Source organism: Chiloscyllium plagiosum, unplaced genomic scaffold (genome assembly GCF_037043375.1).
Source record: "Chiloscyllium plagiosum isolate Xiang-an unplaced genomic scaffold, Cpla_swu_hap1 HiC_scaffold_2, whole genome shotgun sequence".
NCBI lineage: Eukaryota > Metazoa > Chordata > Chondrichthyes > Orectolobiformes > Hemiscylliidae > Chiloscyllium > Chiloscyllium plagiosum.
In genome coordinates, this window is record NW_028270140.1 from 160,177,122 (window position 1) to 160,190,752 (window position 13,631).

General features: G+C 47.6%; 1 protein-coding gene across 2 annotated transcripts in view; it reads right to left on the minus strand.

Moving 5' to 3' along the window:
- The window catches only part of cplane1 (ciliogenesis and planar polarity effector 1), an 885,738-nt gene that overhangs the window by 137,598 nt on the left and 734,509 nt on the right, over nt 1-13,631 (minus strand). For both annotated transcript variants that reach the window (XM_087975286.1, XM_087975281.1), the window contains exon 24: nt 1,769-2,090. In XM_087975286.1, coding sequence (XP_087831412.1) covers nt 1,769-2,090 — 322 coding nt within the window. The remainder of the gene's footprint in view (nt 1-1,768; nt 2,091-13,631) is intronic.

Below are 13,631 nucleotides of genomic sequence, written 5' to 3' on the forward strand. Positions count from 1 at the left end.
ACACACACAGAGGCACACACGCACACACACCCACACAGAGACACACACACACACATACACCCACACAGAGACACCCAAAAAGAGGCACACACACACACACACCCACACAGAGACACACAGACACAGACACACACACACACACCCACACTGAGACACACACACAGAGACACACACACACACACACCCACACAGAGACACACACACAGAGGCACACACACACACACACCCACACAGAGACACACACACAGAGACACACACCCACACACACCCACACAGAGACACACACGCACATACACACACACAGAGTCACCCACACAGAGGCACACACACACACACATCCATACAGAGACAACCACACAGAGACACACACGCACATACACCCACACAGAGACACACACACATATACACACACACACAGAGACACCCAAACAGAGGCACACACACACACACACCCACACAGAGACACACACACACATACACACACACAGAGGCACACACACACACACACCCACACAGAGACACACACACACATACACCCACACAGAGACACCCACACAGAGGCACACACACACACACACCCACACAGAGACACACACACACATACACACACACAGAGACACACACACAGAGACACACACACCCACACAGAGACACACACACAGAGACACACACACAGAGGCACACACACACACACACACCCACACAGAGACACACACACACATACACACACACAGAGACACACACACAGAGGCACACACGCACACACAGAGACACACACACACATACACCCACACAGAGACACACACGCACATACATCCACACAGAGACACACACACACATACACCCACACAGAGACACACACGCACACACACCCACACAGAGACACACACACACATACACCCACACAGAGACACACACGCACATACACACACACAGAGATACACACACAGAGGCACACACGCACATACACCCACACAGAGACACACACACACATACACAGAGACACACACACAGAGGCACACACGCACACACACCCACACAGAGACACACACACACATACACACCCACACAGAGACACACACACACACACACACCCACACAGAGACACACACACACACAGAGACACCCACACAGAGGCACACACACACACACACCCACACAGAGACACACACACACATACACACACACAGAGACACACACACAGAGGCACACACGCACACACACCCACACAGAGACACACACACACATACACCCACACAGAGGCACACACGCACACACACCCACACAGAGACACACCCACACAGAGACACACACGCACATACACACACACACAGACACACACACAGAGGCACACACGCACACACACCCACACAGAGACACACACACACATACACCCACACAGAGACACACCCACACAGAGACACACACGCACATACACACACACACAGACACACACACAGAGGCACACACGCACACACACCCAAACAGAGGCACACACACACATACACCCACACAGAGACACCCACACAGAGGCACACACACACATACACACATACAGAGACACCCACACAGAGGCACACACGCACATACACCCACACAGAGACACCCAAACAGAGGCACACACGCACATACACCCACACAGAGACACATACACCCACACAGAGACACACACACATGCCCACTATGCAAAGACGTCACACACAAAGAGAGAAAGTGAGTGAGTGATACACCACACAGACGCACAATTCATCTGGCCCATGTGTGGTACCTGTCACCAGTTCCTAGTAACTGCTGGATTCTATCCTGGTGTTCACTCTGATCCTGGAGATCCTCTGAGATATTGTCTGTTGTGTCTCCATCTCCCTGGTTTTGACCTCGTCCAGTGTCCGTTAAAGAGCTTCTGCTCAGAGTTGTCCCCAAGGAGAAGCGATCGTACATCTGGTCCTCTTGGTCCCTCAAACTCTCATCCGCTCGTTCCCAAATGTGCTGTTCCATGGGACCAATGGTCTGTGCTGCCCTCTTCATCAATTTCATCCTCTGTCCATGAAGCTCATGCAGAAGGACTGACATCATCTCATCTTTATTAAGGCCTGAGAAACAAGAGGTTTCAGAATTCACCGAGACTGATTACTTCAACCTCTGAAACATCACTTAACTCCAGCCTTACCTCAGCTCACCCTGCCTATTGCTATCGCGACATGATCATTCCAACACTCCCCTGGTTGGCCTTCTGTCTTTTCACGCTGTGTCAACAGAACGGCTGCTCAAGTCCTAACTCACAGCAAGTCCTGTCCCTCCTACACTCACTGATCTGAACAAGCAATCTCTCAATGTACAGCCATGACGAATAATTACACCCACGTTCAGCCCATCATGTCCAAACTAGCTCTTTATAAGAACAACTCAGCTCATCCCATTCCTGCACCTATCCCTTTACAGAGCACACTGGTTTTCATGGATCAGCTGGTACATTAGCTACAGCAATGGCAGCATGAATTTAATCCCATGGGAGGTGATATATTTTGGGCGGTCTATTGAATGGTTGGTCCCGAGGGGGTACTGAAGAACAGAGACCTTGGTGTACAAGTCCCTGAAGGTGTCAGCACAGGTAGACAGGGTGGGGAGGAAGGTATACGGGATGCTTGCCTTCATTATCCGGGAGTTGAATCTGGGAACAGGGAATCTTGTAACAACATTATAAAACATTCGTTAGGCCACAGGTGGAATACTATATGCAGGTCTGATTGCCACACGTGATTGCACTGGAGGGGATGCACTGGAGAGGATGCACTGGAGGGGATGCACTGGAGGGGATGCACTGGAGGGGATGCACTGGAGGGGATGCACTGGAGAGGATGCACTGGAGGGGATGCACTGGAGGGGATGCACTGGAGGGGATGCACTGGAGAGGATGCACTGGAGGGGATGCACTGGAGGGGATGCACTGGAGGGGATGCACTGGAGGGGATGCACTGGAGGGGATGCACTGGAGGGGATGCACTGGAGAGGATGCACTGGAGGGGATGCACTGGAGGGGATGCACTGGAGGGGATGCACTGGAGAGGATGCACTGGAGGGGATGCACAGGAGGGGATGCACTGGAGGGGATGCACTGGAGGGGATGCACAGGAGGGGATGCACTGGAGGGGATGCACTGGAGGGGATGCACAGGAGGGGATGCACAGGAGATTCACCAGGATATGAAAAGTTGCAGGATGAAGGGTGACAGGATAGGGTGAGCTTGTTTCCCTTAGAGTCGAGGATGTTGAGGGGGTATCTGACTGAGGTATACAAAATTACGAGGTGTAGACAAAATAGATTATGAGAATATCTTGCCCATGGCAGACATGTCTAAGACCATTGGGCATAGTTCAAGGTGAAGAGATGCAAGAAAAAGAGATATCCCCCCCAGAGGGTGGTAGAAACATGGAACATACTGTTTAGGGAACATCTGGTCGAGTACTTAAAATGCCAAGATATAGTAGGTTGTGGAGCAAGAGCAGGTTAATGGGATTAGTGTAGTTCAGTGTTTGTTTTGGTCAGTATGGAAACAGTGGGTCGTAAGACCTGTTTCTATGCTGTGTGACTCTCTATGATTATTTCAGGGAAGGTTCACATGATTGACTCCCTGCAATGGGCTGGGGGCAACGGTGTTATCCTGTGAGGAAAACTTCAACAGGCTGGCCCATATCCATTAGAATGTTGAAGAACTGAAACATATCACAGCCTGTGGAGACCTAGCAGGCTGGATGGGGAAGGAATGTTTCTCCTTCCCCTCTGACTCCTGGTGGGGCGTAGGTTTAAGAATAAGGGACCTCCCAGTTCAGAAGAAGATAAGGAGGAATTTTTCCTTTGGAGTGAGTCTCTGCAGCACTCTTCCTCGGAGTGATGGATGAAGAGTGGCTGATTATTTTGAAGACAAAGGTGATAGATTCTTGACGAGCAAGCTAGCGGGAGGTTACCCAAGGGACACAAGAAAGTGACGTTCACAATCAGATCAGCCATATGATGGCACAGCAGGATCGAGAAGTCAAACGGCCTACTCATATTCATTCAATGCAGAAGCAGGCCATTCGACCCAATGAGTCCCCACTGACCCTCCAAAGAGCGTGCCACCCAGACCCAGACATTTTTCATCTCTGTTCTAAATCTGCTACCCCTTATCCTAACACGATGACCTCTTGAATGGGATTCCCCCATATGAGGACATATCCCCTTCAGCATATTATATACCTCAATCTGGTCATTCTTCTAACTCCAAAGAGCATACACTCAAACTGCTCAATCTCTCTTCAAAAGACAAGGCCCTCATCTCTGGATAATGCCAGTAGTGCCATGGAAACTTTACATTCTCCTGAGCAAGCAAAGAGACCTCAATTTAATGTCTCATCCCAAAAGGTGGCACCTCTAACAGTGCAGTGGTCTCTACTTCAGCATCAACACAGCAAGGAGGGGGAGGAGGCTTGACGGTATACTAAGGCCTATGCTCAGAGATTCAAGGAGAGGATAAAGGATATACCAATACCCAGGATCAGGGGTCAGCAGAGAGAGAGGAGGCAGATAGAGGGTATACTGGCGTCCTGGACTAGCAACTCAACATTCCATGGTAAAGGATCTTGGGGAGGGTGTAAAACAGGAGGTGGTGTCACATTATTCACTAAGGAGTCAGTAACTGCAGTGAGGAGGGACATTTTTTAAATTCATTCGCAGGATGAAGACATCACTGGCTAAGTTAGGATTTATTGCCCATCCCTAATCCAGATGGAGTAGCAGAAAGTATGAGGGACTGTCAGAGAATATAGGAGGATATAGATAGACTGGAGAGTTGGGCGGGAAACATGGCAGGTGGTTTTCAATCCAGACAAATGTGAGGTGATGTATTTAGGCAAGTCTAATTCTAGAGCGAATTATACAATGAATAGAAAAACCTTGGGAAAAGTTGATGGGCAGAGAGATCTGGGAGTGCAGGTCCATTGTACCCTGAAGGTTGCTGCACAGGTGGATAGAGTGGTCAACAAGGCATATAGTATGCTTGCCTTCATTGGACGGGGTATTGAGTATAAGAGCTGGCAGGTCATTTTAAAATTGTACAAGACATTGGTTCGGCCACATTTAGAATACTGTGTACAGTTCTGGTCGCCACATTACCAAAAGGATGTGGGCGCTTTGGAGAGGGTGCAGAGAAGGTTTACGAGGATGTTGCCTGGTATGGAAGGTGCTAGCTATGAAGAGAGGTTGAGTAGGTTAGAATCGTTTTCATTAGGAAAAAGGAGATTGAGGGGGGACCTGATTGAGGTTTACAAAATCATGAAGGGTACAGACCGGGTGGATAGAGACAAGCTTTTTCCCAGGGTGAGGGATTCAATAACGAGAGGCCACACTTTCAAGGTGAGAGGTGGAAAGTGTAAGGGGAATACACGCGGCAAGTACCTCACACAGAGGGTGGTGGGTGTCTGGAACGTGTTGCCAGCAGAGGTGGTAGAGGCAGGCACGGTAGATTCATTTAAGATGAGTCTGGACAGATGCAGGAGTAGGTGGGGAGCAGAGGGACACAGATGCTTAGGAATTGGGCGACAGGTTTAGACAGTACATTTGGATCGGTTCAGGCTTGGAGGGCCGAAGGGCCTGTTCCTGGGCTGTACATTTTCTTTGTACTCTTTGTTCTAATCGCCCAGAGGGCAATCATATTGCTGTGGGTTTGGAATCACATGTAGGCCAGGTGAGGATGACAGTTTCCTTCCTTCAGAGACATAAGTGAATTGGATGGGGCTTTCTTGATAACCAACAATGGTTTCAGAGTCATCATTAGGTTCTTCTTTTCAGATTTTTATTGATTTTAAATTCTATCAACTACCACCGCAGGATTCAAACCCAGGTTCCTTGGAGACCTATTACATAATACCACTAGGCCATTGCCTCCCTATACACAAGTGATATCTTGAAAAGTCTTCAAATGTTGCTTTTCTGGATACAGCTCAGGAATAAAAAGGGGGTGGTCACATTCTGAGCATGTATATAGACCACCAAACAGTCAGGGAGAAATACAGCAGACATGTAGATCACTCAGTGAGGTGAGTAAGAGTAAAAATGTCCCATGAATTCAATCCCATCTCTCCCAAACCAATCTTTGATCTCTTTAATCTGGTGACTCTGTGCCAACCTGCTCATGGCTCAGGTAGTAATCCAGAAGTTATTACCTTTATGGTTCAGATTTTCAATTCAGCCCTTAGCTGCTCATATTCCCTTATTACAATCTCCTTCCACTTCCTACCAATATCATTGACACCTAAATGAACCACAGCAACAGGATCTTCTCCCTCCCACTCCAAGTTCCTCTGCAGCCCAGATGAGAGATCCTGAACCCAGGCACCAGGCAGGCAATACAGCCTTTGGGAATCTCAACCCTGGCCACAGAGAACTGTCCCTATTCCCCTGACTATACTAGCCCTGATTATAACTACATTTCTCTTTTCTCCTCACTCCTGAATGGCTCCCTGTGCCACTGTGCTATGGTCAGTTAGCTCATCCTCCCTACAGTCCTCACTCTCACCCACACAGTGGGGCAAGAATCTCCAACCTGTTAGACAAGCTCAAGGGCTGAGGCTCCTTCAGCACTACCTCCTGGATCCCTCTACCTGCCTCACTCAGAGTCACACCCTCCTGTTCCTGACCACTGCCCAAATTCATGGTCGTTTATTTGAGGGGTGTGACTGCTTCCTGAAACACAGCATCCAGGTAATGCCCTCCCTCACTACAGATGTGGTCACTCTGAACCACAATGGGGTCCACCAGCTTCCACATCATGCAGCACCTGGCCCACACCCTGGTTTTGTTTATTTAGTTCTTAAAATGATTATTAAAAATTTTGTACGAGTCTTTTAGTTTATAGCCTGCAAATATTTCTGATTTATCCCTTCAATCTGGAAGTAACCCATAGTAGAGTCAAATTAATTACTGTAGGGATAGTAACAAGGTCAGCCTTACGGGTTCCCTATTAACCTGTTTCAGTCAGGGAGCCCTGGCTGACAGAGATTCTGTTCACTTTGAGAGATGGCTCTGAGCAAGCTGGATCAATATCAGGTACTACTCGCGTGTAAATAAAGGGGGGCTTGGTGACGGGATACCGGCCTCTCTGGCATTATTTCAGTGGCACCAAGAGCAAAACACTTACGTTCCTGAAGAAGATTGCACATAATAGTCACCTTTGAGTTGGGGAAAGCATACTGGCATCATGCGTTTACTTAAGAAGTTTGACACATTCGATCCTGCCATCAAAGATTGGGCACAGTATGTGGAAAGAGTGTGTTATTTCTTCCAGGCAGATGAAAAGCAATGAGTAATTCTCCTGACAGCTTGTGGAGCTGCAGCTTTTCCAGTTATTAGAAACCTAACATTTCCAGAGGCACCAGATACTGAAAGCTTTCAAGAGTTGACAGTTTTAGTTAAGAAACATCAAGAGCCTAAACCTTCTTTAATTCTGAGACATTTCCAGTTTTACTAAACAGTACAAGAACCAGTGGAATCCATATTCGGGATTTTGAGATGAATGGCAGAGGCATGTGATTTTGGCTTAACCCGAAGTGAGATGCAGAGATGCCATTTGGAATGAGAGATTAACGATGTCACCATGCAAAATGGCCTACTAACTGACTGGACTTCAGGCACGACAACTGCTTTCATCGTTGGAAAAAGCAGCAAAAGGAACAGATGGGTTACAGGGTATGTCGATGGAAGTGGACACCCTTCCCAGTCCAACTGAGCTCAGGAAACACCATTTAAGCGAAGACCATTGCATAGCCTCACTCAGTACATGTCCTGAACAGAGGGTCTCTAGGTCAGCCCGTAACAAAACCCCAAAACAAAGCCAAACATTTTCTTTAGGCTCCAGGCCGCCACCCCATTGTAGCTGCTGCCAGTATGTGGAGTCCAGACAGCAAAGAGTCCCAGTGGATCGAAACTGAGTAAGAGAACTCAGAGGCCAGTATCCAGGGGGAGTGTACACCCTGGAAAGTCCACCCACATCTGGCTGACAACAGTTATGTTGCTTAGAGACATCCAAATCAGAGCCAATCAAAATAAATGTCCAGTCAAACAGTCGCCCAGTTTGAATGGAGGTCAATTTTTGCGCAGTTATATCAGTGATTGCAGAATCAGTCCAGACTCTGGATTCAACCCTTAAGTTTGCATCATACCTTGGCCGGGCTGAGAACCTGCACCAGGAACCTTTACAGATTGAGGGGAAAACTTTGGTTCTGGTCTGGTATGAGAAGCAGCTGGTTCACTTCCCACTGATTGTAGTAAAAGGCACAGCCCTAGCCGGATGGGGTGAAATTAGTTGTAAGAGATTCACCTTGATTGGTTCAACATTTTTCAATATGAAAATGGCTGCCTGAGAGAAGTCCAAATTAAAAACCTAGCAGCTTTTCAGGAAGGTCTACAAAGTAACCAATGCAATTATGCATAGAGTCACAGAGATGTACAGCTCAGAAACCGACGCTTCGGTCCAACCCGTCCATGCCAACCAGATATCCCACCCAATCTAGTCCCACCTGCCAGCACCCGGCCCATATCCCTCCAAACCCTTCTTATTCGTAGACCCATCCAGATGCCTTTTAAATGTTGCAATTGTACCAGCCTCCACCACTTCCTCTGGCAGCTCATTCCATACATGTACCACCCTCTGTGTGAAAAAGTTGCCCCTTAGGTCTCTTTTAGATCTTTCCCCTCTCACCCTAAACCTACGTCCTCTAGTTCTGGACTCCCCCACCCCAGGGAAAAGACCCTTATGATTTTATAAACCTCACAGCTCAGTCTCTGATACTCCAAGGAAAACAGCCCCAGCCTAAACAGCCTCTCTCAATAGCTCAACCCTCTAACCCTGGCAATATCCTTGTAAATCTTTTCTGAACCCTTTCAAGTTTCACAACATCCTTCCAATAGGAGGGAGACCAGAATTGCACGCAATATTCCAAAAGTGGCCTAACCAATATCCTGCACAGTCGCAACGTGACCTCCCAATTCCGGTAATCAATGCTCTGACCAATAATGGAAAACAGTGTGTGTTGACCTGGAAGCAATTTCACAATTCTACAAGACCGCTCAGTGCCAGTTGCCTGATGGGCAAAAGTAGAAGCAGAAATCAAGAAGCTGGAAAGCAAAGGACTCATCAAACCAGACCAGTTTGCGGAATGGGTCGCACTGATCAGACTGATTGTGAAACCTGACAGGCTGGTTCACCTTTGTGGGATTTTAAACAAATGATAAACTGCTTCTCACATCTGGATAAATACTCAATCCCTCATATAGTGAATTTATAGATAATGCTGGCAGGGGGCTGTCCTTCACAAAGCTGGACATGAGCTACCTGCAACTGTGGTTAGGTGGAGGGTGGGTGGGTGGATAGGTCAATTACAAGGGGATACAGGTTCAAGGTATCGGATGGGGGGGGGGAGTAAAAGAGATGTGCAAGGCACATAGTTTACACAAAGGGTGGGGAGTGCCTGGAAGGTGCTGCCTGAGGAGGTGGGGGAAGCAGACACAACAGCAGCATTCAAGAAAGCAGCCGGATAAATACAGGAATAGGAAAGGTATAGAGGGATATGGATCCTGTAAGGGAAGACAGTTTTAGTATGGAAGGGCAAATGTGTCAGCATAGGCTTGGAGGGCCGAAGGGCCTGTTTCTGTGCTGTATTGTCCTTTGCATTCCCAGAAGTATTTTACAATGAATACCCATAAGGGTTTACACCAATATACAAGATTGCTAATTGGGGGAACATCAGCCTGTGCCACCCCAGGTCGCTATTTATGTGGATAACAAGCTAATAACAGGAATGATAAATAAAGAGCACTTAGAGAACTTGGACATTATCCTAAGATTAGATTAGATTAGATTACTTTACACTGTGGAAACAGGCCCTTCGGCCCAACAAGTCCACACCGACCCGCCAAAGCGCAAACCGCCCATACCCCTACATTTACCCCTTACCCAACACTACGGACAATTTAACATGGCCAATTCACCTGACCCGCACATCTTTGGACTGTGGGAGGAAACCGGAGCACCCGGAGGAAACCCACGCAGACACAGGGAGAACGTGCAAACTCCACACAGTCAGTTGCCTGAGGCGGGAATTGAACCCGGGTCTCTCGCGCTGTGAGGCAGCAGTGCTAACCACTGTGCCACCGTGCCGCCCACTGTATCTCCAAGATAGGCATATGCCTTAGGAGGGAAAAATAATCTACAGAGTTGACAAGACTGAGTTACACATAGTGCAAAATCAAGTGAGGGTAATCAAAGTTGCCCCAGCTCCAACGTCTGTATCAGAGCTTAGGTCTTTCCATGGATTGATGAATTATTACAGAAAGTTCAGATGAAACCTGGCCTCCACCCTGGCACCTGCTATTAAAAGGGGGTCAGCCTTGGAAATGGTCTCACAGCCAAGAACATAGCCTTTCAGAAAGTGAAGAAACAGCAACCAGCGAGGGTGTTGCACACTATGATTCAAAGCAAGAGCTGGTGCTGACGATGTGATGCCTCACCATACAGTATCGGAGTTGCATTGGCTCACAAAAGCAAAAGGTTATAAGAGTTAGGATTTATAATCATCTAGAAAGGAATAAGATGATTAGGGATAGTCAACACAGTCTTGTGAAGGGTAAGTCGTGCCTCACTAACCTTTTTGAGTTCTTTGAGATGGTGAACACACAGATGGATGAGGGTGGTGGGTGTCTGGAAACGTTGCCAGCAGAGGTGGTAGAGACAGGCACGGTAGATTCATTTAAGATGCGTCTGGACAGATGCAGGAGTAGGTGGGGAGCAGAGGGATACAGATGCTTAGGAATTGACCGACAGGTTTAGACAGTACATTTGGATCGGATCAGGATTGGAGGGCCGAAGGGCCTGTTCCTGGGCTGTAAATTTTCTTCGTTTGTTGTATAAAATGGTTGATGTGGTGTATATGGATTCCAGTAAGGCATTTGTAAGGTTCCCCACGGTAGGCTATTGCACAAAATACAGAGGCAAGGGATTGAGGGTATTTAGCAGTTTGGATCAGACATTGGCTAGCTGAAAGAAGACAGAGGGTGGTGGTTGATGGGAAATGTTCATCCTGGAGCTCAGTTACTTGTGTGTACCACAAGGATCTGTTTTGGGGCCACTGCTGTGTGTCATTTTTATAAATGACCTGGACAAGGGCATAGAAGGATGGGTTAGTAAATTTGCAGACGACACTAAGGTCGGTGGAGTTGTGGATAGTGATGAAGGATGTTGTAGGTTACAGAGAGACATAGATAAGCTGCAGAGCTGGGCTGAGAGGTGACAAATGGAGTTTAATGTGGAAAAGTGTGAGGTGATTCACTTTGGAAGGAGTAACTGGAATGCAGACTACTGGGCTAATGGTAAGATGAGCAGAGGGATCTCGGTGTCCAGGTACATAGATCCCCGAAAGTTGCCACCCAGGTTGATAGGGTTGTTAAGAAGGTATACAGTGTGTTAGCTTTTATTGGTAGAGGGATTGAGCTTCGGAACCATGAGGTTATGCTGCAGCTGTACAAAACTCAGGTGTGGCCGCACTTGGAGTATTGTGTACAGTTCTGGTCACTGCGTTATAGGAAGGATATGGAAACATTGGCAGAGGAGATTTACTAGGAAGTGGCCTAGTATGGAGGGAAGGTCTTACGAGGAAAGGGTGAAGGTCTTGAGGCTGTTTTTGTCAGAAGAAGGTTGAGAGGTGACTTAATTGAGACATAAAAGATACTCAGAGGGTTAGATAGGGTGGACAGGGACAGCCTTTTTCCTTGGATGGTGATGGCTAGCACAAGGGGACATTGCTTTAAATTGAGGGGTGATAGATATAGGACAGATGTCAGAGGCTGTTTCTTTACACAGAGAGTAGTAGGGGGGCGGAATGCACTGACTGCAACAGTAGTAGACTCAACAACTTTAAGGGTATTTGAATGGTCATTGGATAAACATATGGATGAAAGTGGAATAGTGTAGGATAGATGGGCTTCAGATTTGTTCCACAGGTCAGCACAACATCGAGGGCCGAAGGGCCTGTACTGCGTTCTACGTTCTGTACTAAATAGTTTAATGGAATGCCCAATAGTGTATGTTTCCTGGACTTTGGCTGATGCAGAGCACAAATACACCCAGATAGAGAAGGAAGGTTTAGCAGTCATCTTTGGTGTGACAAAGTTCCACCAATACCTTTACAAATGGGAATATGTCATAGTAACAAAACAAATCTCTGTTAACACTGCTCAAAGAGGACAAGGCATTGCTGCCCATAGCTTCAGGTTGAATTCGGGGGCGGGGGCGGGCTCTCATTCCAAGTGCATACAATTATTAGTTGGAACACTGTCCTGGAGGCCAAGTGGCAAATGTGGATGCCCTGAGCTGCCTCCCACTGACACAACACCACTGTAGTACCACCATGGGAAGAGTCCATTCTGGTTTTAAACATTTTGAACACCCTTCCAGTCACCGCTGACAATATAAGACTGTGGACGCAAAAAGATCTAGTCCTGGCAAAACTGAAAAAGCTGGTGGTGATGGGAGAAACAAGAGGGTCATCACAATCAGAACTGAAACCTTTCTGGACCCAGTGAGACCAGATCACAGTACACGACGGCACGTTATTATGGGGAGCAGGAGCGATTGTCCTGCACAAAGGTTGGCACTGATACTCCGACAGGGTCATCCAGGCGTGGCTAAAATGAACATGTTGGCAAGACATTATGTCTGGTAGCCAGGGATTGGACGCCAAAACAGCCACATTGGTGGGGGTCGTGCCCAGAGTGCCATCAAGGACAAACACTACCACTAGCAGCTGCTTCACATTCATGGGAATGGCCGAGGAAACCTGTATTAGGTTACATGTTGACATCATAGGTTCAAGATTCTTAGTCATTGTGGACACCCACTGAAAGTGACTGGACGTGGCTAGAATTCATTCATCAAACACGGAGATGATGACAGAAAAGCTATGTGCATCTTTTGCAAGACACAGGATTCGGGAAGTGTTGGTCACAGACAACAGGCCATCACTTGTCAGCAGGGAATTCAAGTATTTCCTAAAGTCAAATGGATTTGGCACGTAAGGACAGATCATTACCATCCATCATCCAATGGTCTGGCAGAAAGAGCAGTCCAAACTTTGAAGGCAGGCTTAAAGAAACAGCCTACAGCTTCATTCCTGTTTGATTATATCTCCATCCCTCATGCTACTGCAGGGATTTCTCCAGCAGAGTTGCTAATGGGGAGAAGTGTCCACAACACGTTAAAACTGATCTTGCCGGTTCTGGGGTGGGAGGGTGAAACGACATCAGAGACGCCAATGTCAAACACAAGACTCCTCTAAGCGAGAGAGGCAGTTTACCTCAGGGGATGAAGTTTGGTGTTGAAACCACAGAAATGGCCCTGCATGGGTATGAGGCATGGTCAACGCGAGATCAGGCCCCATGATGTACAAATTTTGAGTAGCAAAGGCAGTCCTCCATCAAGCATGTGGATCACAAGAAAGCTGCCACCACGCAAACAGGGTAGGAGCAAAACATTTTCCTGATGAAGGGCTTTTGTCCGAAACGTCGCTTTTCCTGCTCCTCAGAGGCTGCCTGACCTGCTGTGCTTT